At 36.2% G+C, this 22363-nt stretch overlaps 1 protein-coding gene across 3 annotated transcripts; it reads right to left on the bottom strand.

The window, feature by feature from the left end:
- Window positions 1-1187: 1187 nt before the first annotated feature.
- LOC126971841 (small RNA 2'-O-methyltransferase) lies at window positions 1188-21782 on the bottom strand. 3 transcript variants are annotated; one of them, XM_050818340.1, is made up of 11 exons: window positions 21371-21782; window positions 20547-20711; window positions 18100-18359; window positions 16771-16949; window positions 15758-15842; window positions 14163-14396; window positions 12967-13225; window positions 12233-12399; window positions 8810-8936; window positions 3303-3369; window positions 1188-1598 (listed from the first exon to the last, which is right to left on the bottom strand). In XM_050818340.1, exons 1-11 carry the CDS (start codon window positions 21629-21631, stop codon window positions 1270-1272), a joined length of 2133 nt encoding a protein of 710 aa, XP_050674297.1. In that variant the 5' UTR covers window positions 21632-21782; the 3' UTR covers window positions 1188-1269. The 3 variants fall into 3 exon arrangements, with proteins under 3 accessions (XP_050674297.1, XP_050674299.1, XP_050674300.1); XM_050818342.1 differs by lacking the exon at window positions 3303-3369 and having other exon boundaries at window positions 1372-1598; window positions 21371-21780; XM_050818343.1 differs by lacking the exons at window positions 1188-1598; window positions 3303-3369 and having other exon boundaries at window positions 6929-8936; window positions 21371-21778.
- Window positions 21783-22363: the final 581 nt, after the last annotated feature.

Here is a 22363-nt window from a genome sequence, read left to right on the forward strand (position 1 = left end):
TATTGAAATAAATACAGATTTAAATGCCAGGCCGATTGGTATTCATGAACAATCGTAATTAATTAGTGAGAAATTTTGGGTGCATTAAAAGACAAAGTTATCCATTATTCTGTGCATGCGTGAATATAATGAAATTGGAATTAATTAAGGAAAAAATAAAATCCTTTACAAAGACACTGGCAAAAAAATACATTAAAATGAGTTTAAATTAAAGTAAAACGGATCGAGTTTCAATCGGATCAGGCGAAACGTGTTTGTTTGAACCTCTGCCCTATGGCGGGCTTTGCGCAAGACCGGCAGCACCACTTCATGAGATTGACACGGAAAGTTTTAAGAACCGGCTACTTAGGAACAATCAAAATAAGCTTAAATTTTTAAAATTTTAGTCTGCCAATATTATTAGCGACAAATAAAAAATGTGTTTCGGGCAAAGCATGAATTTAACGCTAGAAAATTTTCGTATTATGATTTTTTGCTCAATGGGTGTTTCCTTGAAGTAAAGAGAGGTCGAAACGTGCGAAAAATATATGGTGACCTCGTTCTAAAGGACAGGTGACAATTGTCTTAGAGGATCAAAAAACTGTTACTGTAGAGTGGTACACTAACAATTATTTGGCAAATGTCTTGGAAAAAGTTTGGGAGGAACAACATCGCAGTAGGATCCTTCTTCACGACAACGCCTCGTCGCCAGGCAAACAATCGATTATTTAGCGACATGACACTTGGAATTACTGGTCACCGTATAGCCCCTTGCACCTCGAGATTTTGTATTTTCGGAATTAAAATTTTGCTGCGTTTCAAAAGAGTGTCGAATAGACCCCTAGGGACGAGTGGGCAAAGTGCTTTTTTCAGTTGTTCCATCGGATGTGTTGACATGAATGGACACTATTTTGAAAATCCCTACTAATATTATAAATGTAAATGTAAGTTTGTTTGTTACGCTTTTTCGACGGAGCTACAGAACCGATTTTGATTAAATTTAGTACAGCGATAGAACAGAGTTTGGGAAAGAAGGCTACAAATGCATGGTTTCCGAGGGATTTGTGAAAAAATGTAATCCACGTCGATGATCTATAGCAATCTTCCTCGAAATAAGATTCATATAATATGTTGGGAACGGGTGCGAAAACGGGAACCGGAACTGGAATAAAACATGAGATAATCATCAATTCCAAACTTGCTTATTATTTTTAAAAACCCTTTATCCACGGGGACGAAGTCGCAGGCATCAGCTTGTACATAATAAACCAAAGTTCAGTGTTTGATTTCCTAAGAACTGTCACTTTGACCTATTATAATATCAAATCCTAGTCCATAAAAAAATCCATTACCAAAATCAATCGCATTCGGGACGTATGCTCCCACTAAATGTTTTTTCCTTCTCTGAATAGCATTCTCGGTCAATGTTAGCAAGTCAAAGAGCTTGCAATGCATCCAGCTATTGGAGGGCGGGGTCTGTCTGCATCTACTGGTGCTGAGGGCGAGCTTCATCAGGCGACACACTACGCGGTCCAGCTCGCTGGTAATATCCTCGTCTTCCGACAGGAGCGCGCGTAGCTTTCGTACTTTATGATCGAGCGCCCGACGTAGGTTGCGTTCTGGAAATGACCGCGAAATACGAACCAATCAGCGTCACAAATCTCAATAGAAATCCAAATAAGGTAGAAATCTTATTTATTAATACGGCTTTACTCACGTTTTATCGGTGTGGGTACCGACTAGTTTCGGACCATACCAATACCGTGCCGTTATCACCACCGGCGCCCCCCGCCCTTTCAAGCCGCACACTACGAGCCCAAGTCCGCAGTAAGAGACGGGACGTTATCGCGAACCCACTACACTCAACCTGATGAAGGACTGGTCCGAAACTAGTCGGTACCCACACCAATAAAACGTGAGTAAAGCCATATTAATAAATAAGATATTAATGTCTCACGAAAGTTTAAATAATTTAAAGGTAGAAATCCTCTAACATTAAAAATAAACTATCTGTGAACTGTCCAATTGCGGAAAATGGCCCACGAATAGCTCCAACATTTATTTAGTCATTAGATTAAGTAGAAACCATAGACTTAGAATATACTAAACTAGCGTATACACAACTTAATGATAATGACAGTCCGATAATGCGTGACCGATTTTGATTTGTCAATGCGTTAGCTAGTGGTTTTATCAAGTATTTAAACGGGGCGAGACAGCGAAAATCCTTTTTTATTATTATTTCCGAAGCAGCCTTGAGTTCACCAGTGTAGTATGGAATCCCCAGTCCATATCTCTCTTAGAAAAGGTTCAAAACATTTTTTTTTAATTTATTAGATTACCACTGGTGACGATGATCCTAGCGGCAGAGACGAAAAAGATTGACGCGTTTGATATGTGGTGTTGGAGAATGATACTTCGCATACCGTGGACGGCTAAGAGAACAAACAAGTCTATCCTGGAGCAACTTCGCATTGCCACAATATTGTCCACAATATGCTATCAAATGTCCTGGGATATTTTGGCCACATTGACCAACGCCGTTCCATTAATTTAGGCAAACTGATAGTCATAGGCAAGGTGGAGGGCAAAAGATCACGCGGAGGATCACCCAGCCGCTGGTCGGACCAGATCATGACACTCACTGGCCTACCACTTACGACGAGTGGAAGGCTTTAGGGACCAACATAGAAAAACTTTGAAGCACGGACACGACCTTCAGGAATGAAGAAAGCGGTCGCATTCTCTTCGCAGGTCTTCATTCCAAGAAGAGAAGATTACCACATGGGGCAAGACTTTGATGACTATGCTGTCTGCCGCACGACAGAAAAATATGCCCTTAAAACATACAACAATTGATTCAATGTCTTTATATAAAATAATTGATTACCACATTGATGCTTCTCTTCGGGAGAAAATTTTTTTTTTACACAACTCGACCCTCTAAAGGCTTACTTTTTATAACATTTATGCCTTGTGCTTCCCCGGGGCAGAAAAATAATAGGTAAGTCCCAGGCCCTGTGGTGTCGTAAGGGGCGCTAATGTGAATAAAAAATGCGAAAATTACGCGATCGGCCTTCTGTGTAGAAATATGGCTAATTAACTTATGACTTTAAATTTCAAGACACATTTTATGTGACAGCTGTGAAAACGTCGAAAAAAATTGAGGTTGACAGCTAACATCTAACACAGAGCGACATACAAATCGCGAGTGTAAGACGTCGCTTGTCACGCACACTAAAGTAATAAACTTGCCCCGTTTTCACCGTTTTTCTAGCAGCAAGAGGTATAAATAATCTAAGCATAAATTATAAATATCAAACCATAATGGTCGGGCACCGTAGAGCTTCCATCTGAGAACGTACTCGTTCGGATTTCAGACGCATCCAACTGAAATAACCCGATAATTAATCGACTAAATTACTTTAAGAAATAAGAAGAGGGTATAATCATAGGGATCTAATAAATGCAAGTACCTATTTGGCAAAGGTGACATGAAATTTTCAGAGTAATTTGCCGAGCTTGCGAGGAGGCGCAGATTTTTAATGCAATATTGGCAAAACATTAATGTTCGCCCTAGAGACTAAGTAGTATGAATTATTTTATAATAAATAAATAAAAAAATACCCAGTTATAGATTATGGTTAGGTATGGTATGGTTATGGTATGGTCCGAACAGTAAGGAAAAGTTTCCAACACCGCTATATCACGCATTAGTGTGAATGTGTGCGTGTGCCGAGAATTGCCTAATATTGAAGACTTTCGGTCAGTTTCACTCGGGCGCTAAGGTCGCTTATTGGCATAGATCCATTTTGAGGTTAATATTACTTTGTAAAAACGTTTGTGATTGGGCAGAATGGGTAGGAACCCTTTATGCCCGGAATAAATTCAGATTTAATTTTATTGTATTTTTTCATATAGTAGATAAAGAAGTTATTAGAAATTAGATTAGATTTTAGATAATAATATAAGTATTTATTAGAGTTGAGACGTACTAGGCAAAATGAAATACTAGGTATGACGGTGACTGTGACTCAAAAGTAACAGCGACAAATACCTGTTACAAAATACTAGCTGTTATTTTAATACTATCTGTGATAATATACTAGCTACTGTAGTGAGGCGTATATTTTTCGTTGTTTGGTGTTACTTGTTAGTGCCATCTATACGTATTACATAGTACTTTCTCTTGTGGTAACTTCGAATTTCAAAAGTTCTGTTTAGGTAAAGCTGTACAGACCTATTAAATATTTTTAGTTTTGATGTAATAAAAATAATCATTATACTTTCGTATTCATTATGTTTCAATACTACCTATGCTTAAACAGTGATCCTTACCTAGTACACAATTAAAATGTGCCCTTATCATACGAATAATTCAACAATAAAGTAGAAATAAACATCATAAAAATATATTATTCAGTAGGTACTATCAAATTACCAATGTAGGTTTTTTCTTTCGAAGAGGTGAGCCGTATTTTCCTGCTGGTAGGCACAATATAACTGTGAGTAAATACGATTACGAAAAAATATGATATCAGAGACAGGGTCTTCCATTTGAAATTTACTTCAATATTTTAATTAGGTACCTACCTATCTTATCTTAACAATAGTATGTTAAATAAATGTATGAAAGTAAATGTGATGTAAGTATCTATTATTTATAAATGTGTCTAAAAGAAAAATATTCAGTAAACAATAAAAGTAAACAGGGTTTTTCTTATCCCACATATTTTAAAAGAATAGTTGAACCATAACTATTTTATTACCTATTGAATTAAAAATAATATAACAGACCTACAAATCACACAATTATTGCTGTATCAAAATACTGTTAAAAAAATACCTACTAAATACTCCTAATTATTTGTTCAATAACAGGTATTACTCAAATATCAGTTGCTACTAAATACTAGCTGTTATTAAATACTTGTTCAGTAACAGTTGTTACTAAAATACTAGTTGTTATCAAATACTTGTTCAATAACAGGTGTTACTCAAATAACAGTCGTTACTAAAATACTAGGTGTTATAAAATACTAGTTGTTACAAAATACTCCTAATACTTGTCACTGTTATTTTTGATATCTTGTCACAGTGACAACCGGTGATATTTTAATACCTGTTACAAATACCTATGACGATAAATACGTCTCACCCCTAGTATTTATGTATGTTTAAGTAAGTATATTGTATTAAACATATCGTTGTCTTGTATCCATAGTACTGGGTATGCCTAGTTTGGGGCAAAATAATTTGTGTAAAAGTGTGTCAATTTTGTTTTATAAATACTGGACATACGTCCTGTAATGAAGGTACTATGCAACTAGCGATGGAAGAAGCTATGACAACTTCGGTTTCTGCTGCCGCGGAATAGTATGGCCTTACGCTGTCTACTTTACGACACATAAAAAAGGGACTTCTGAGAAGAAGCTAGGAAGATATCAACCGGTCTTTAATCAATTATCTATTTCAGGTCGACGATATTCTTTATGGTTTACCTAAAATCGAATTTCTAGACCTCGTACATATCAATATGCTGAAAAAGTATTTAAGTTTTAAGAAATATCACACTGAACTTGCTACTAGACAGCCAGAGGCAACATCTATTGCATGTGCCCCAGAATTCAATAAACCGCAAGTTCCAAGGTTCTTCGACTACCATAAACACTACGTCTTCCGGTACGTGGTCGCCATTCGAGGACTTTACTACACCAAAGGCCATCTGTCCGTCGGGCAATGTGCCCTGCCCACTGCCAATTCAGTTTCGCAACCAATAGACATGTAACACAATTATAGATGAGAAATCCGTTATTAAATCTGTCATCATGCCTATTCCACGTATGTCTGCCTGTGTCTATAGCACAGATAAAAATTAAGGTAGCAGAAACACAATAATATCGATACAGATCAAAGCAGTCAATAATGTTCGTGTATAATAATAATAATAATATTGACACAATTTTTACACAAATTATCTTGCCCCAAGTTAAGGAAATATAGCCTGTGTTATGGGTTACAAGACAATGATATATTTAATACAATATACTTACTTAAACATACATATATTCATATAAACATACATAAATACATTTAAACATACATGGCTCGGAAAAAAACATCTATATTGATCATATAAATGCTTGCACCTACCGGGATTCGAACCCGGGACCTCTAGCTTAGACCTGTATCTGTAACTAATGTTACATAATCTTTTTTCTTGTGTCTATACTCCTTATATCTGTCATAGGTATATTGTCAAAGCCGTGATATTACAATTTCATTAGAGATATTATAATAAAACGGCAGATTGTTATTCGATTTCATTTTTTACAATTTTTTACTTTTTCTTACAATGTTTTAGTGATATTGTTAATTCACGGGTACAGTATAGTGATATTATAATAAATCTAGGTAAGGTAGGTCTAGCAAATGAAGTTTGCAGTGTGAGATGTCGAGCGTTCCGATTGGTAAATTATTTACAAACGCAATTTGCCAAACAATATTAGTAAAAGAAATTACATACATCATTTTCCATCTGAAATTATTGTTGAAATAGCTGTCAACATGGGCTGATTTGGTTTTGGCTCTCGCTGGTCGCTGCCGCGGCAAGCTACGCTCGGCTCGTGCGATGTGATTAACATTGTTAATTTGTTTTTGGAACCTACTAGTGAACAAGCGTCGATTCGGTTCGGAAAGAAATGAAGTCGATTCACAATCTACCGTTTTATTGTAATATCACTAGTGTAACTGTAATATCACTGCTTTGACAATATACCTGCGACATAACCACTAAACTACTCTATTAATTTAATGAATGAATAATGTTAACGACAATATGACAAACACGTGAACCAATTTAGATTTAATATTCATTCTATATTTAAAACGACAACTATTGATTGATCTAATTTCTAAATAATGATTGATTAAAAATAATACAACCTCGAAATATGAAAATATGTATTCAACTTGTAATAAACACTTAACTTAGGCAAACAAAATAAACTCTTACGAACGAAAAATGATACAATCTCTAAACATATTTCTACTGCAAGTTTTTAGTATACATCATATTATACATCGTCATATGAAGGTAGGAAAATATCTAAATACGATATGTTTATATACTGAGACCACTTAAACTTGCCATATATATATATATATATATTATGCCTATAAATAATTTGTATTTAATTGGCATGGCGAAAAAAAATTCGCTTTCGACACAAAATCTACCGAACCTTAAGCCGCATTGAAACTCTGAATTCGTGAATAACTGACAATTTTTTATTTCAAAAAGTCTTGTCATTTTATTATCATTAATTTTATTTATTTTAAGGCAGTAATATAAATAAACTCTTAAATTATTGTTTTTTTTGTATTCAACACTTTTTTTTTTAAAAGTCTGTATAAATGAGAGAAATAAAATAAATTCCACCGAATTTCGCTAGAATGTTCTGTTCCGATCGGATACTTCGACACAGAAGTATGGTAATGGCAAAATACAAGTATTAGAACAGTAGCGTAACAGGGCGGAGCGCTGGGGTTTGTACATACAGATTAACGACGCGAATACAACAATAGCGTAACTCAGCGGTCTCCTTGAAATTTAAACCTATGCTTGGGCGGAGCGCTAGGGTTTGTATATACAAAAAGATTGGCAACGCAACTAATTTAACTCGGATAGCGACCAGTCTCGGCATACGGCGTGGCACTCAATCGTTTTGTCTCCCCAAGATTGCTTAGCGATTCGGGCGCTCTAGTAAGAAGTTAAAGTACTGTTCTATTACTGCATTGTGATAATGGTGAGTTACAACAATGGCCATCAAGTATTTACGTATTACATATATTTACATTACGACGAAATGTTGCTTGCTGCACTGAATTAATTTCATGTTTTTATGCCAATGAATACATGGTATTAAAACGGTGAAATGAAATAGAGGAGAGTTATTTAGACACCAATGTACTAGTAGCAGTTAAAGCAATTCAATTAGAAACTGCAATAGCTCTACTATTAAGTCGCGAGGAAATATATGGGTACAAATAAAAGTGTGGAGTGATAGCTCGTGGCCGCTCAGAGGGTAATGGAGAGGGCTATGGTCGGAGTTTCCCTGCGAGATCGAATCAGAAATGAGATTAGTAGGACAACCAGTCAGGTATTCGTAGGAGAAACAGAAGCGACAGTGGGCAGGGCACATAGCTCGGCGAACAGAAAGTCCTCGAAGGGCGTCCACGTACCGGAAGACGTTGTGTTGGTAGGCCGATGATCTAGTCAAGACCGCCGGAATAGGTTAGATGAGGGCAAAACAGGACCGATCGTCATGGATTCTTTGGGAGTGGCCTTTGTTCAGCAGTGGACGTTTTCGGCTTAAACGATGAAATGACGAGACGTTACATTACAATGCAGTGCTGCACAGAATTCATGATTGTCACTTTGACACAAGATGTTATGGTCTCATTAGCCCTGTTAGTTACTAGCTGCGGCACCTTCCAAACCTAAACACAATAATGATTGGCGGCAGCAAAAAGCATCTCTGTGCTAGCCCACTGGTAAAACTCTATGCAGAGAGCAACACTCCGTCTGTTAATACAGAAATGATAACTACACGGCCACATTATCTCAGCACCTCGCTGGAATGTGAGCGATAATCAGAATCACATTAAGCAATAGTACAGAAAAAATAAATCGTTGCTTATTTATGCTTGTTTTGCACACCGTTACAAAGCGACGATGTGACGTAATCGACGTCAGGTCCAGAGATAATGTAACCGGGAAGTACACAATACAACGCTAAATACAAACAAATTCAAATTGTTTATTCACATCTGATAGTGTGTCGTTGTCTAACCACTCGTCCTCTTCAAGGCCGGCCGATATCGTGTCCACGACAAGTCGTGAATGTATCAAAACGTCATCGACAACTTGGTAACCATTCCACTCCAGCAGATCCCTGAAATTTAAATCATTTCGTTATAGAAACACATCTAGAGATATTAAATATGGTCGATGGAGGCGGTGGTTGGTCATGCTCGTGAACGGGCGCTGCTTGTCGTGGCAGGATGATCTTGATACCAGAAACTCTGCTTCCTGTTCTTAAAATTAAAGTTATATTTTTGCATAATCGCTAATAAAATACGAATAAATAAATATTTATTTACGGTTGTGTAGATTGATGTAGCCACTGTACTCAATAACTCTTGTATTAATTAACAATTACTTTTCTTGACTTACATGTGTAAAGGCATTGACTATTTGACGTTTTTCGAAGATAACTTTACATATTATATTGTAATTGAAATGATTTGTAAAACTATGAAGGTGTAAATGTTGATTTGAAAGAGTGACAATGAGTTTTTTCCCACTTCTTCTCATTAAAGCTCAACCTTTCAAACCTTATTTTAACCTTTACAAAAAAAATTAATTCCACAATGTTTTTTTTTTCTAAGCTTTATTTAGTGTCAATTCCGCCAATATTTGTCTTTTAAACAATTCGACACGTGTTTCGCCTTTACACGAGGCATCCTCAGGACATATACACTCGCCAAAATCTGGTACGAGACACAAGTATTGTCGGAACTAACACTAATGAAAGCTTAAAACATTTGGATTATTATGGATTTTCGTGAAGTAACGCCTACTTCAGTAATTTTTTTTAAATTTAATTTCTTTTCCAAGTTCCAAGGACTAACCGCCCGATAGTGAACACAGTAAGAACCTAGACTTACAATATTATAGAGTATAGACGAACAAAGTGTGCTAGAGATGAGAAAATCTTACAGCAAGATAGAAAAAGGTAAGGGAATCTATTGTTACTATAACCGAATTTGATTAACAAGTCGTAATCAGTAAGCCACCCTTGGCATTCGCTCCTTAGTGATTTGAATATGATACCACTAGCTAACGCACACAAATCTAAATTGGGCTGGTCAGCTGGTTTATATACTAGTTAATTCTAAGAACAATTACATAAAAACAATATAGCATCTATCTATTTATATGTTAACAAAATAATTTTAAAAGCATCGGTGAAGGTAGCAGTTGACTTTAGCCCCAGTTGCTTACGTTTCGATCCACGCTATGTAACAATGTAGTCTGTGTTTCCAAATTCATAGTACGTAGGTACATTTATTCGATGCCTTATAAGGTCGGTAACTCTTGTAATTCCTCTGGTGATACAAGAGAGTATGGGCCGCCGCCATTGACGTACAATAAACAACTAGACAATCGCCTATTACTTCTTCTCTTCTTCACAGTCGTTCCCTCATTGCTGAGGATCGTGACTCCGCTTAAGTTCGTCTACAGCTTTCCTCCATTTGTTGCGGTCTGTCGCATGGTGGAGTGCGATGCTGATGGGTTGGTTAGTCTGCTCGGATATTTGATCAGACCAGCGTCGTGGGCTCCGGCCTCTTGGTCTCTTCCCCTCAATTTTCCCGGTGACCATCAAACGTTCTAGGTTATCAGCACCGCGTCGTGCAATATGGCCAAAATATCTCATGATCCGCTACAGATATGTAGGCGAGATCGAGGCGTCAGTGCGGTAAGCCGTCCATGGTATCCTTAGCATGCGGCGCCAGCACCACATCTCACCACATCTCAATCGCCTATTAAAAGGTCGTCAAAAAATTTCCGAGCGCCATTGTATATCTTATACAGATAACATTAGAACATTCATTCAAATTAACTCCTTACTTCGTGGCAGTAATGTTCAAAGTCTATTGAAAACGCTCATTAGATGTAGTAAAGATACGTCACGTGCGAGAGGGCTGCGCTCACGAGGCAAGAACATTTTTTTTAGCAATTGAAATGGAATTATATATCAAAATTATTAAAAACTTCAATTTAGTTGCAAAATTTATTTAATTTAATGGGGCACTTATCTAAAATACAACACTCCATCTTTTATAAGTTTAGATATGCTGTTATTTGGTCAGTTTGTCACTGAACTGTTATTGCGTGGCGTCGTGTTCAAAGCACGGTCGCAACACAACTGAACGAAAACACTGCCTAATAGACGCATAGGCAGAGTTTCTAGGACTTATGTGGTGGCCCTAGCTGTATGAGCGCGAGCATTATCGTGCATCAGATGGAATCTTGCTCCGATTCTCTATGCATATGAGACCACATGGGGTGTTATGACCTCCTCGGAATAATGTTTAGCTGTTATTATGCCTTCGTTTAAAATTACCAGCTCGGTTCTGCCCGACATAGAGATTCCTCCCCATACCATAACATTGGGGCCCCCAAATCTGTCACTTTCATGGATACAAGCATCCGAAAATCGCTCACCTTCACGCCTCCAGACCCTAATGCGATGATCATCACTAAAAAGTTTAACTTTTGCACTCATCCGTAAACAATACTGTCCTCCAATCAATCATATCCCATGCCAGATGCTGCCTTGCGAACGATAATCGGTTTGCACGATGAGCACTTGTTAATGGTATCCGCACTACGCGTCTCCTGGAGAACAGTAGGTCCTCGTGTGAACGATTTCTAATGGTTTGATCAATAAGACGTGTACCGATAGCTTGCCGCAAACGCTTTTGTCAGGAGCGTGCTGTGATGCAGCGATCTCCGCGCGCATTCAAGCGCTCGTAGCGGTCCACCTGTGCGGTAGTTGCTCGAACTTTGCCAAATCCGTCCGTTTCCTGGTTAGACTCCCAGTGTCTTGTCTTGAAAACGATTCCAAGCAGTCTGAATCGAACAGAACGCTGCGCATGGCCTTCTTGAGGCAATGTTACGGCCCTAGTTACGGTTGGCAAGTCCATATGACGTCGAATTCTCGGCATAACTTTTTTAAAATGTTAATTCAGCCACTAGTTAAACAAAACTTATAGTGTTCTTGACAGAATTGTCAATTTGACTAAGTTGAAATCCGTCTTAAAATCGGGTAGAATCAAGTAGTTCCAATAAATTATCAAAAACTACCCACTTTAAACAACTATGCAGGTGGAATACTATATACAAAAAAATGTTTGTAAACAAATAAGGTAACACCACGATAAATAATCAGCTACTTGAGAATGCATAAAAAATACACTATCGCTAAAGAGGTCAAAAAAATCAAGTGGCCCTATTTTGTTTTGACTTAGTATATAAAAAAAACCCGCTGAGTTTCTTGCGCCCGTTTTTTTATGTATGAGGCACTCTATTTTGAATGAGTGGTAGTCTTTTTAGTTTAATATGTGATTTTGATTACAAATATTTGAATTTTGAAGTCTATTACAATGTTACTAGTATACTAACTTGACTTTATTAGTGTCGTTTGTGATATGTTTCACGACCTCCATCAGATGAGCTATAGGAATCTCAAACTTGTCAACATCTATGGCATACTGAACATTATCTGAATCGATCAGCAGATTTATCTCCTCGGATATGGCATCCAGTATGAGACTTTCCTCAGACTTTATCTGTAAAACAAAAAACATACCGATTGAGAACCTCCTCCTTTTTTTGAAGTCGGTTAACAAATAGACTTATCCGTAGTTGCAGTTTGTCCATGTTTTTTTTTATTTATACTTCTGTTCGCGCGTTAGGGTAAAATTATCAGAGTGAATTTTTAAGATGCGCGCACACCGTCACGCAAATTCGACACCTGACGTTAGACCATTTGTATAATATTTCAGTTACCTTAAGCCTCTTAACTCATATGTCTAATGAAGCACAACTAATGGACGTGAGTTAAATAAATTTCAATATTTATAAGTCATAAAAAAGAAAAAAAATCTAATTGTATGATAAATAATTTAATGATATTTTATATATAAACGTTTTTTAACTAAATTATGCCGTATAATATAATGTTTTTCACAGCTGTCACAGTCTATCTAGACGTATAAATTATTGGGGCCCCTATTAGAACAACTTAATTGGGTCCATTTAGCGTTCAGCCCAACTTTCACAAGCTCTGAATCTACCTGGAATGTTCACAGACTTTACGGAACGACACGTATCGTCAAGGATATTTAAACACTCACCTCAAATGGGTGGCTATAGTCCCGTACAACTTTATAGTATTGGTTCCAATAAGGCGCGTTCTCGCCCCAATTAAAGTTATGCCATATACAACCGTTGCGCTGACCGCAACCATCCTTGTTGAAGTTGAGCATTCGTGTCAAATGCTTGATCTCATCGACAACCTCCCGCGTATAAGCTAACGAATCTATTTTATTCTTTGCGATTAAGCTTTGTGTTGTTTTCGAAAACTTATTCACTTGTAATGTAGAGCAGTTCAACCTGAAATAATAAAAATAACATGTTAATCGAGAGGATTGACTACCGAAATATGGGGCTTTGGTTTCACATTGTACCATGATTTGCCTTTGATTAAAATTTAAAATAACAAAATCACGTTTACTTTTTTCATTACAACATTTTTGTCCAGCGAAGTTATGGCTTAGTTTTTATAGAATTTTAATAAAAAAAAACTTTTTTTTTAATCACACGAATTTGAATCTGATACAAGACGAAACCATATTTGGTGAATCCCCTTAGTATTCCAGTATTGCTGTAGGGTTATTTGCACTGGGTGGTTACAAAAGCGGCGCTTATTTCTGCAATCAGCAGAAGTGTTCAAGTATTTTTGCGTTTCAGTTTCAAAGGAGCCGTAGGTATATATACCTACGGCTCCTCTACTCTTGCTAACAACTTTGAAACTTAAGAGCGGCCAAAACGTCATATATATTTATAGAAACACTCGGTACGTGATTATAATTTAAAAAACACATACTCAAAGCTTGGCAACCCACTTTAACGAGACATTGGCTTAATTGTGGTGTGTCTTCCACAGCTACCGTAAAAAGAATAAATAGAACTAGCTTACGCACACATTGATTTATCGTGCTATCAGGTCGACTAGTTTATATTCTTACCCCCTTATTCATAATGGTCCGCTAACTTTAAACAGCTGCTACGGAGTGTTTTTTCTCATTCTGACTTAGGTCAATAGAAGAAGACAGAGTGAGAATTAGCAATGCTTTAAGTTAGCAGACTATTATGAATAAGGGGGTTAGTATATGCGCTACACATATATCTACCTAATTAGGCTCATAAAAGCACATACTTCCTAGTAAAATTAACAGCCCAACCAAATGATGATTACAAAAAATATCACCAGTTCAGCCAATCAAATGAAGGACGTACCTACGTATAATAAAAACATATCAACGGTAACCTGTTATTGACGTCTTCGAAATGATAGGTTTTATTTATCACCCTCCTGTTTGGTACTAAGGTACATGTTTCCTCTTCAAACAGGAAGCTTTTACTCCTCTCCGTCTCGAGGTTACATTGAAAGTTCTTGTCAGCGTACTCAATTTCCTTATAGGGAAAAGAGGATGTTGATAGGATAATTGTTAGGCAGGACTCTTTTTCGGTATATGGGAATGCAACGTACGATTCATTGTTTCTGAAGGATTTGTATACAGGTTAGTGTTCAGGGAATGATATAGCTTATAATATTACATAATTTATACGTCTAGATATACTGTGACAAATAGGAACACCTCGACGTAGTGACGAACCGTTAAGCCAGCCTAGCGAAACTCTCTAACAAAAAAGCGATTCGCTCGTATGTATGAAAAGTGCAGTCATTTATATTTTGACAGATGACGGCTATAATCTTGTAAAAAACGGAGATAGCCGAAATCGACTATGTTTTAAGCAAGTGTTCGCTTTCAAACTTAGTCGGATTATACTTCATCGCCTTTTATTGTAATTACTATTTCAAACTTATGTCAAATTACTGCACGTTTCATAATAAACTAAATTTCAATTTTACTTATATTGGGCAGTCCTGCCTCTTATTAAGTAGTATTTACATCCTCTTTTGGTTAAGCCTCTATTTTCAGCATCGTTAAAAACAAAGTGACTGACGTAGGTATATTTTTTCTATGAAAAAGGAGGACAAACGAGCGTACGGTTACCTGGTGTTATGTGATCAAGTGAATCACATGAGCGTTGCCGGCCTTTAAGGAAGGTATACGCGCTTTTTTTTAAGGAACCCATGTCGTATCGTCCCGGAAACACCGCACATGGAAGCTCATTCCACAGCTTTGTTGTATGTGGAAGAAAGTTCCTTGAAAATCGCACTGTGGAGGATCGCCACACATCCAGATGGTGGGGATGATGTCCTAATTATATCCTAATTGTATCGCGGGTGTAAGATGTAGCTGTCATGGACACTAAAGTAATAAAGCTGGCCTGTTGTCATTAGTTGTCTAACAGCAAGAGCGCTATCTAGACGTATAAGTTATCTAAGTTTTATGTTAGTTAAATTTACTGGAGAAATAGTGTTAAAACATCGAGAAGATCCGCATTTAATTGGCATATTTGGCTCTGTTAGTTTAGAAACTAACTAATGTAAGAACAGTAACAGTGCAATAATTGGTAAGTTTTCACATTAGCAGCACATAACTCAATTTAGGAATACTTGACTAACAATATGAATTATCTATATATATATCAGAGATTTCCACATATATAGTCACTCATCACGATATCTCTGGAACCATTAGAGCTAAAGACTTCAAATTTGGTAGGAATATTCTTTTCACCGTATAGAGGTCAGCTAAGAACGGATTTTCCAAAATTCCATCCTCAAGAGTTTTTTTTTATTATGAACAGAACAATGTCTGTTGGGTCAGCCATTTTGGTTATAAAATGAATAAAAAATTAATTTCCCTCAATATATTTCTACAATTCTTAACACACAGATGGTACTTTGAAGCTCGAATGTATAAACAAAATTCAAATGCAAAATTTACTAACCCATCCGTGAGACATAGCACACTCGAATCAGGAATGCAGTCAAAACTGCATGTCATATCACTCAGGCTTGTAGGCCTTGGAACATCTACAAATACAACCAAAAATTTAACATATCTCTCGTTTTTTTTTATAAGATTTTATGGCCTGGTAACGAGACCTTTAAGCCAAAATATTCTATACACAGCTTAAAGGATATGTAATTAAAGTGTTTTGACAATGTTGCTGTGAGACTGGTGTCTTTGACCTTACAACAAGCAACTAATTAAAGATTTGAATACAGCTAGAATTTTTAATCATAAGACCTGTTTCATTGTTCTTTTGCTCATTTTAACCATTTTAATTGTAAAATTGACAGTGTGAGGAAAAAAGTTTCATTAGAAAATGTTTAAATATGTATATATTTCGTTGATTGCCAGATATCAATGTGATGCAGGTGGAACTTAGATTTGAAGGCCTGAACCTATGTGCTTCCTTATTTTATAAACCAACATAAAAGCTGGTAAATGATATGTTTAAGTGATTTTTGGTTTTTTTATTTCACTTACGGCTGTTTTTAATAACCTATCTATCCTTAGTTTAACTCACTAGAGGTATACAAATGTATCCTTTTACACTTACTCACATTTCAATAATCTATCAACATAAAGCATTAGACTATAACTATATTGGACATAACTATGGATAGATCAGATATTGTCATTAAACAGTGACAGCAATGTATCCGTAACTAGAGATACGTTATTGAAAATAGCTGTTAGACTCAATACAATAAGTAATAGTTTAAAAAACTAAAAAATAGAAAAACGAAATAGATTGATGAATATGAAATTCATATAAATTAACAAAAATCGCATTTTGCAAACAGAAAAATGCAATCATTTCAATCATCGAATTAATGTATTGTCATCGGTCAAAAGTGGGTCAAAATCGCGCACAAATGAGCTGGTTAGAAACAAATATACAGGTGAATCATGAATTTACGCGTAAAATAAAGCATGTAATATTACACTCACCTGTACATGCAACTACGGCAAGACTATTCAGATCTAAATCGTTTTGTTTATGGTAAACCTTGGCAACAAAAAGAGCAAGCTGGCTGCAGCAACCCAACCGCAGCGTATCTGGTGGGCCAGGACCAATGCCTTTACATGTCACGGTGTAGTTTGGGTATCTATCTACTATGTTGCTGCACCTGTAAGTTAAAAAAAGATGGGAATCAGCACATGCTATTGAATTAACGAATATTAATTATTATAAACTGAAAACCATCCCATTGTGAGTCATTGTGTTTTGAGTTTCCTAAGTGCAAGAAACTCATTGGGCTTCTTTGTTTTTTTTTTAAATAATAATAATATTGACACACTTTTTACACAAATAATCATGCCCCAAATTAGGCATATATAGCCTGTGTTATGGGTTGCAAGACAACAATATATTTAATACAATATACTTACTTACACATAGATAAATACATATAAACATACTTTAATACATATAAACATACATGACTCGGAAAAAAACATCCATATTCATCATATAAATGCTTGCACATACCGGGATTCAAACCTGGAACCTCTAGCTTAGTAGGTAGGATCGCTAACCACTCAGCTATACAGTAGTCAGTCGTCAATAAAAATTTAGATACAATCAAATTTATAATTTAAATTGCCTGACACTCCATTGCCAATGTGTGGTATCATTAAGAAAGATGTTATAGTTACTTTTACCACAAACATCTTCTACCAATTTATTTTATATTTTTTATACATAAAATTTTCTGCGATCTTGATGTAAAAGCATAAACATTGACTTAATAACTTGACTTAACCAAGTAGGTTGTAACAATAATAATTTTATGTTTATTCCTGGTGTTAACATTATGGTTATGACAGTTTCTAGCAAATTCACTTAAGTGCCTTTGTACACACATAGCATTATCATGAATATATTGAGACAACAATCAAGATGTTTGTTTCTTTTTTGGAATTTTGCTCTCAATTATTATTTAGGACCTAGGTACACACTAAGATATTTAGATACACATTGGTACAATGTACAGATCAATCCGGCACCTACTTTCAATGAAACAACATCCCTGCCATCCTCAAGGCACTTGCTTAACTTTTGATGACTGACATATTAGGCATTAACATTACTTATGTGCATTTAATATAACTATGTATGGCCATTTATAAATTATATATATTCTATCATAGAAGATCTTTGAGTAATAATAATAATCCAAGCATTTTGAAATATTGACTTCACATATTATGTAGAAACAATTTCTTCCTTTGAAATACTAGACAAAATACAAATTTATTGATTATTTTAATCATTACCAATCATTAAATTGTGATCTGCTCCATTCAAAGAAATGATCCAATCTTCTAAGGCCGTTATTTTCCAGGGCCTTAAACATGACATTGAAGTCTGCATTCGGGGTAGTCAATATAACTATCCGAGGCTTGATGAAACCAAATACGGTATGAACAAATCTCTCAAGGTCATGTGGAAGCATATGTTCAATCATTTCAATTGCTATTACTGCATCACAACCAATCAGCCTATAATCCGGATCTGCAGCATTTCCTTGAAACAGCTGTAAATTATAAATGAGCGCAAATGTAGTGACATTTTTAGAACATATAGAGATAATATATCAGAAATACAAGTCTCAATATAATAGTAATTTGTAAGCATTATTGTGTTTTGGCCTGAAGGGTGTCATAGCTAGTGAAATTACTGCACAAATGAGGCTTAAAATCTTATGTCTTAAGGAGATTAGCGCAATTGTAATGCCACTTAGAATTTTTGGGTTTTACAAGAATCCTGAGCTTTCATTGTAATGGGCAGGGTGTATCAATTACTATTAGCTGAATGTCCTGCTCATCTCGCCCCATATCATAAATCATAAAAAAAGATGTTTTTGTAGGTCCAACCTATCTGCGGTATTAAGCTATGTATACACATGATAGGCTTCTTACAGTTGTACAGTAAAGTTGTGACAATATGTCACTGGAACGGTTAGCTCAGTTGGCAGACTACTGGCATAGTACACCAGAGGTTCATAAAATTTAATTTGTGTATTAATCCTAGAAGTGAGGGTTATCACATTAAAATCATAACAAATTATTTATATTTACAAGACAACAATTTCCTAATACGCAAATAGCGGTGTTGAGCAGGTTGTCAACTGTAAAGTAAATCCTGTAGATGAAGCCACAACCTGAGAGTTGGATATTGCTCGAACCCGAAGCCCGTGAATGCTGGAGTGCCCCAAGGCTGTGTGCTGTCTCCCACGCTATTTCTTCTGCATATCAATGATATGTTGGACACCTCCAACATTCATTGCTATGCGGACGACAGCACTGGTGATACCGTATACACGGGCCATGCAGGTCTCTCTCGGGAAATCGTCAACCAGTGCCGGGAGAAACTTGTGTCTTCTATCGAGTCCTCTCTTGAGAAGGTCGCGGAATGGGGAAAATTGAACCTTGTCCAATTTAACCCCCAGAAGACTCAAGTTTGCGCGTTTACCACTAAAAAAACCCCATCTGTCGTATCACCGCTCTTCGACAACACTTCCCTCAAAGCCTCGCCTAGTATCGGAATACTGGGTCTCGAAATCTCGAGCGATTGCCAATTTCGTGGTCATCTGGAAGGCAAAGCCAAATTGGCTTCAAAGAAACTGGGCGTCATTAATAGAGCACGCCAATACTTCAAGCCGGCCCACACACTAGGGCTCTACAAAGCACAGGTCCGGCCACACATGGATTATTGCTGTCATCTCTGGTCTGGCGCACCCCAGTTTCAGCTCGATCCATTTGACCGCGTGCAACGCAGAGCAGCTCGAATTGTCGGGGACCCAGTGCTCTGTGAACGGCTGGATCACTTGGCGTTGCGTAGAGACGTCGCTTCATTGTGTGTCTTCTACCGCATTTATCACGTGGATTGTTCCGAAGAGCTGTTTAACCTGATTCCTGCCGCCGAATTCCACCTTCTCACGACACGCCACAAGTTAGGATATCATCCTCACCATCTGGATGTGTGGCGGTCCTCCACAGTGTGGTTTTCAAGGAGCTTTCTTCCACGTACTACAAAGCTGTGGAATGAGCTTCCTTGTCCTAGCGCGTACACCTTCCTTAAAGGCCGGCAACGCTCCTGTGATTCCTCGGGTGTTGCAAGAGATTGTGGGCGGCGGTGATCACTTAACAACAGGAGACCCGTACGCTCGTTTGTCCTCCTAAACCATAAAAAAAAAAGTTTTATGATACATCACTTGAACAGTTAGCTCAGTTAGCAGAGCACTGGCACGGAACGCCAGAGGTCATGGGTTTGAGTCCGGCATAGTTCATAAAATTTTGTTTTCAATTTGTGTATGAATGAATCAATATGAATTTGGTAAACACCACCTCAGTCTTGAACATTTTCTGACATTGAGTGTTTCTGGTTTGTTCTGCATTCTTATGGTTTTTGTGAGTATTGAAGCCAATGAAGTAGAACTTGAATCATTTCCAGTTTATCATTGTTGGTACGGGAAGCTGCAGTTTCCATGATTACTCTTCAATGGGTTATTTTCACCATTAATTTAATTGTTTAATTTATTGCCAGTAACAAAAGCGCATACACTTTCCTTAACCGCCGGCAACGCTCCTGTGACTCCTCTGGTAATGCAAGAGATTATGGGTGGCGGTGATCACTTAATAACAGGTGACCCATACACTCGTTTGTCCTTCTATTCCATAATAAATAAAAAAAAGCGATAAATAATAATATTGGAACTTACTGTGACTTTTAAAGGATTTTCTCTTGTATGTTCATCACAACCTAAAATTAAAGATGAACATTGTAGTGGTATTGTTTCAATATCCACACCCAAAACATGTTTGATGCCAGGTACCTCCTTCAGATATTTAATGAAGCTCATATCATGGTATCCGAAGTCAACCACCTATAAAAATAATGAAAATTAAAAAATAATAGTAATGAATTAGAACAAAAATTAATAGTTAAATTGCCTGACTATTACTAGTATGGTAGATAGACTTTCTAAAGTAAGACATTTATTTGCAGGATAACTTGAATCTAACATAATACTCTTTTATTTATAATAGAATAGAAATAATTTAATTACCAAGACAAAACAAGCTCTTAACACTATTAATCAAAATCTTTTTGAAATAAAATTAAAATTGCATGACTCCTTTTTTGCTAAGGAGACCAACACAACACAAGATTAGAAAGGTTCTCAGCAACTCCCTCAAAACTTTGGAGTAGACAGTTGCTGTAGCCTTCCAAATATCTTAAGTAATTAAAACAATTATGAATGTAATGCGAACTTACCGCTCGCACATAAACATTAGAGGTTTTGCGAGTATTTCTTTATTATTATATATACTAAGATAATTTTGTTCATTGAATAAATAAATAAATAAAATTGTTACAAATAATTTCAGTTTCAAATATATTATAATGTAATGAAATCTATTTTGATTCTTTGATGTCTATAATATTATGATCTGTATAATATAAACTGACTGAAAAATAGTTTTAGTAGAAAGTATTTCAATGAGTTCAATAATTGTAAACTTCATCATCGGATGTAGGTACCTTTTCTAGCTGCCCATTCCATCTTTCATCCATAAGACAGTCGCTCACTGCAGCATATCTTTGCACGTACATTCGGGGATAGAAAATTACACCTTTTTCGTCATCGAATTCCGCGAAAACCTGATCGTCTGAATCCTCGTCTTCGGAAACATTTTCTTTAAACGTCAAATTAATTTTTTTGTAATATGGTTGAAGTAGTGTGTCGAGCACTCGAAAGAGACTTTCGCGGAAAAATAATAATATTTGCAACGCGATAATCATCTTGACGTGATACTGTGGATTTACTATCTAATTCTCCATTATATTATGTTATTTATGCAAAACACCCACGACGCGCAAAATACTTGATGTTCACATGTTTGTTTGTAAACTCAAAGTTCAAACAGACTCATTTTCAATTTGAAACTTTTGTGTTCTTCGTAAACAGGGCTACCAACACCATTTTTTGTTTTTTGGTTCTGTTCGTCCATCTGGACAGGCAAAGGGGTCAAAAGCCCATACAGCCAAGTCTTCATTTTTATTTTTCTATTCTTCACGTTACACAGCTTGTTCAAAGTTAAGCTAAGTATTTATATAATCTTCATCTTCAAACATAAATAGTACAATTTCCCATAAAAGTAGTATTTCGTGTTCTTCATGTTTCATTTTCTTCATATACATATAGGTTCGCATAAAAGGCCGAAGCCAAGTCTTTTATTGATAATATTCTTGTTCCAATGAATCCTTATTTTGAATAATAAACTTTTATGATATAATACTAAAATATAAATCTCATATACGTTATAAGAAATATATTATACATGAATTATAAGTAATTATGATAAATATTAGTTGAATATAATTATAAGATAATATGAAACTAATTTAAGGTGTAACTACAAATATACTATTTACATTTATACATTAAAATTTACATTATACACAAGTCCAATAATAATTTATGGACGAATATGTTTTAAGTCTGTGTAAGGGATTGTGTCAAAAGCCAAGCCG

The sequence above is a fragment of the Leptidea sinapis genome, chromosome 24, assembly GCF_905404315.1.
Source record: "Leptidea sinapis chromosome 24, ilLepSina1.1, whole genome shotgun sequence".
Classification (NCBI taxonomy): Eukaryota; Metazoa; Arthropoda; class Insecta; order Lepidoptera; family Pieridae; genus Leptidea; species Leptidea sinapis.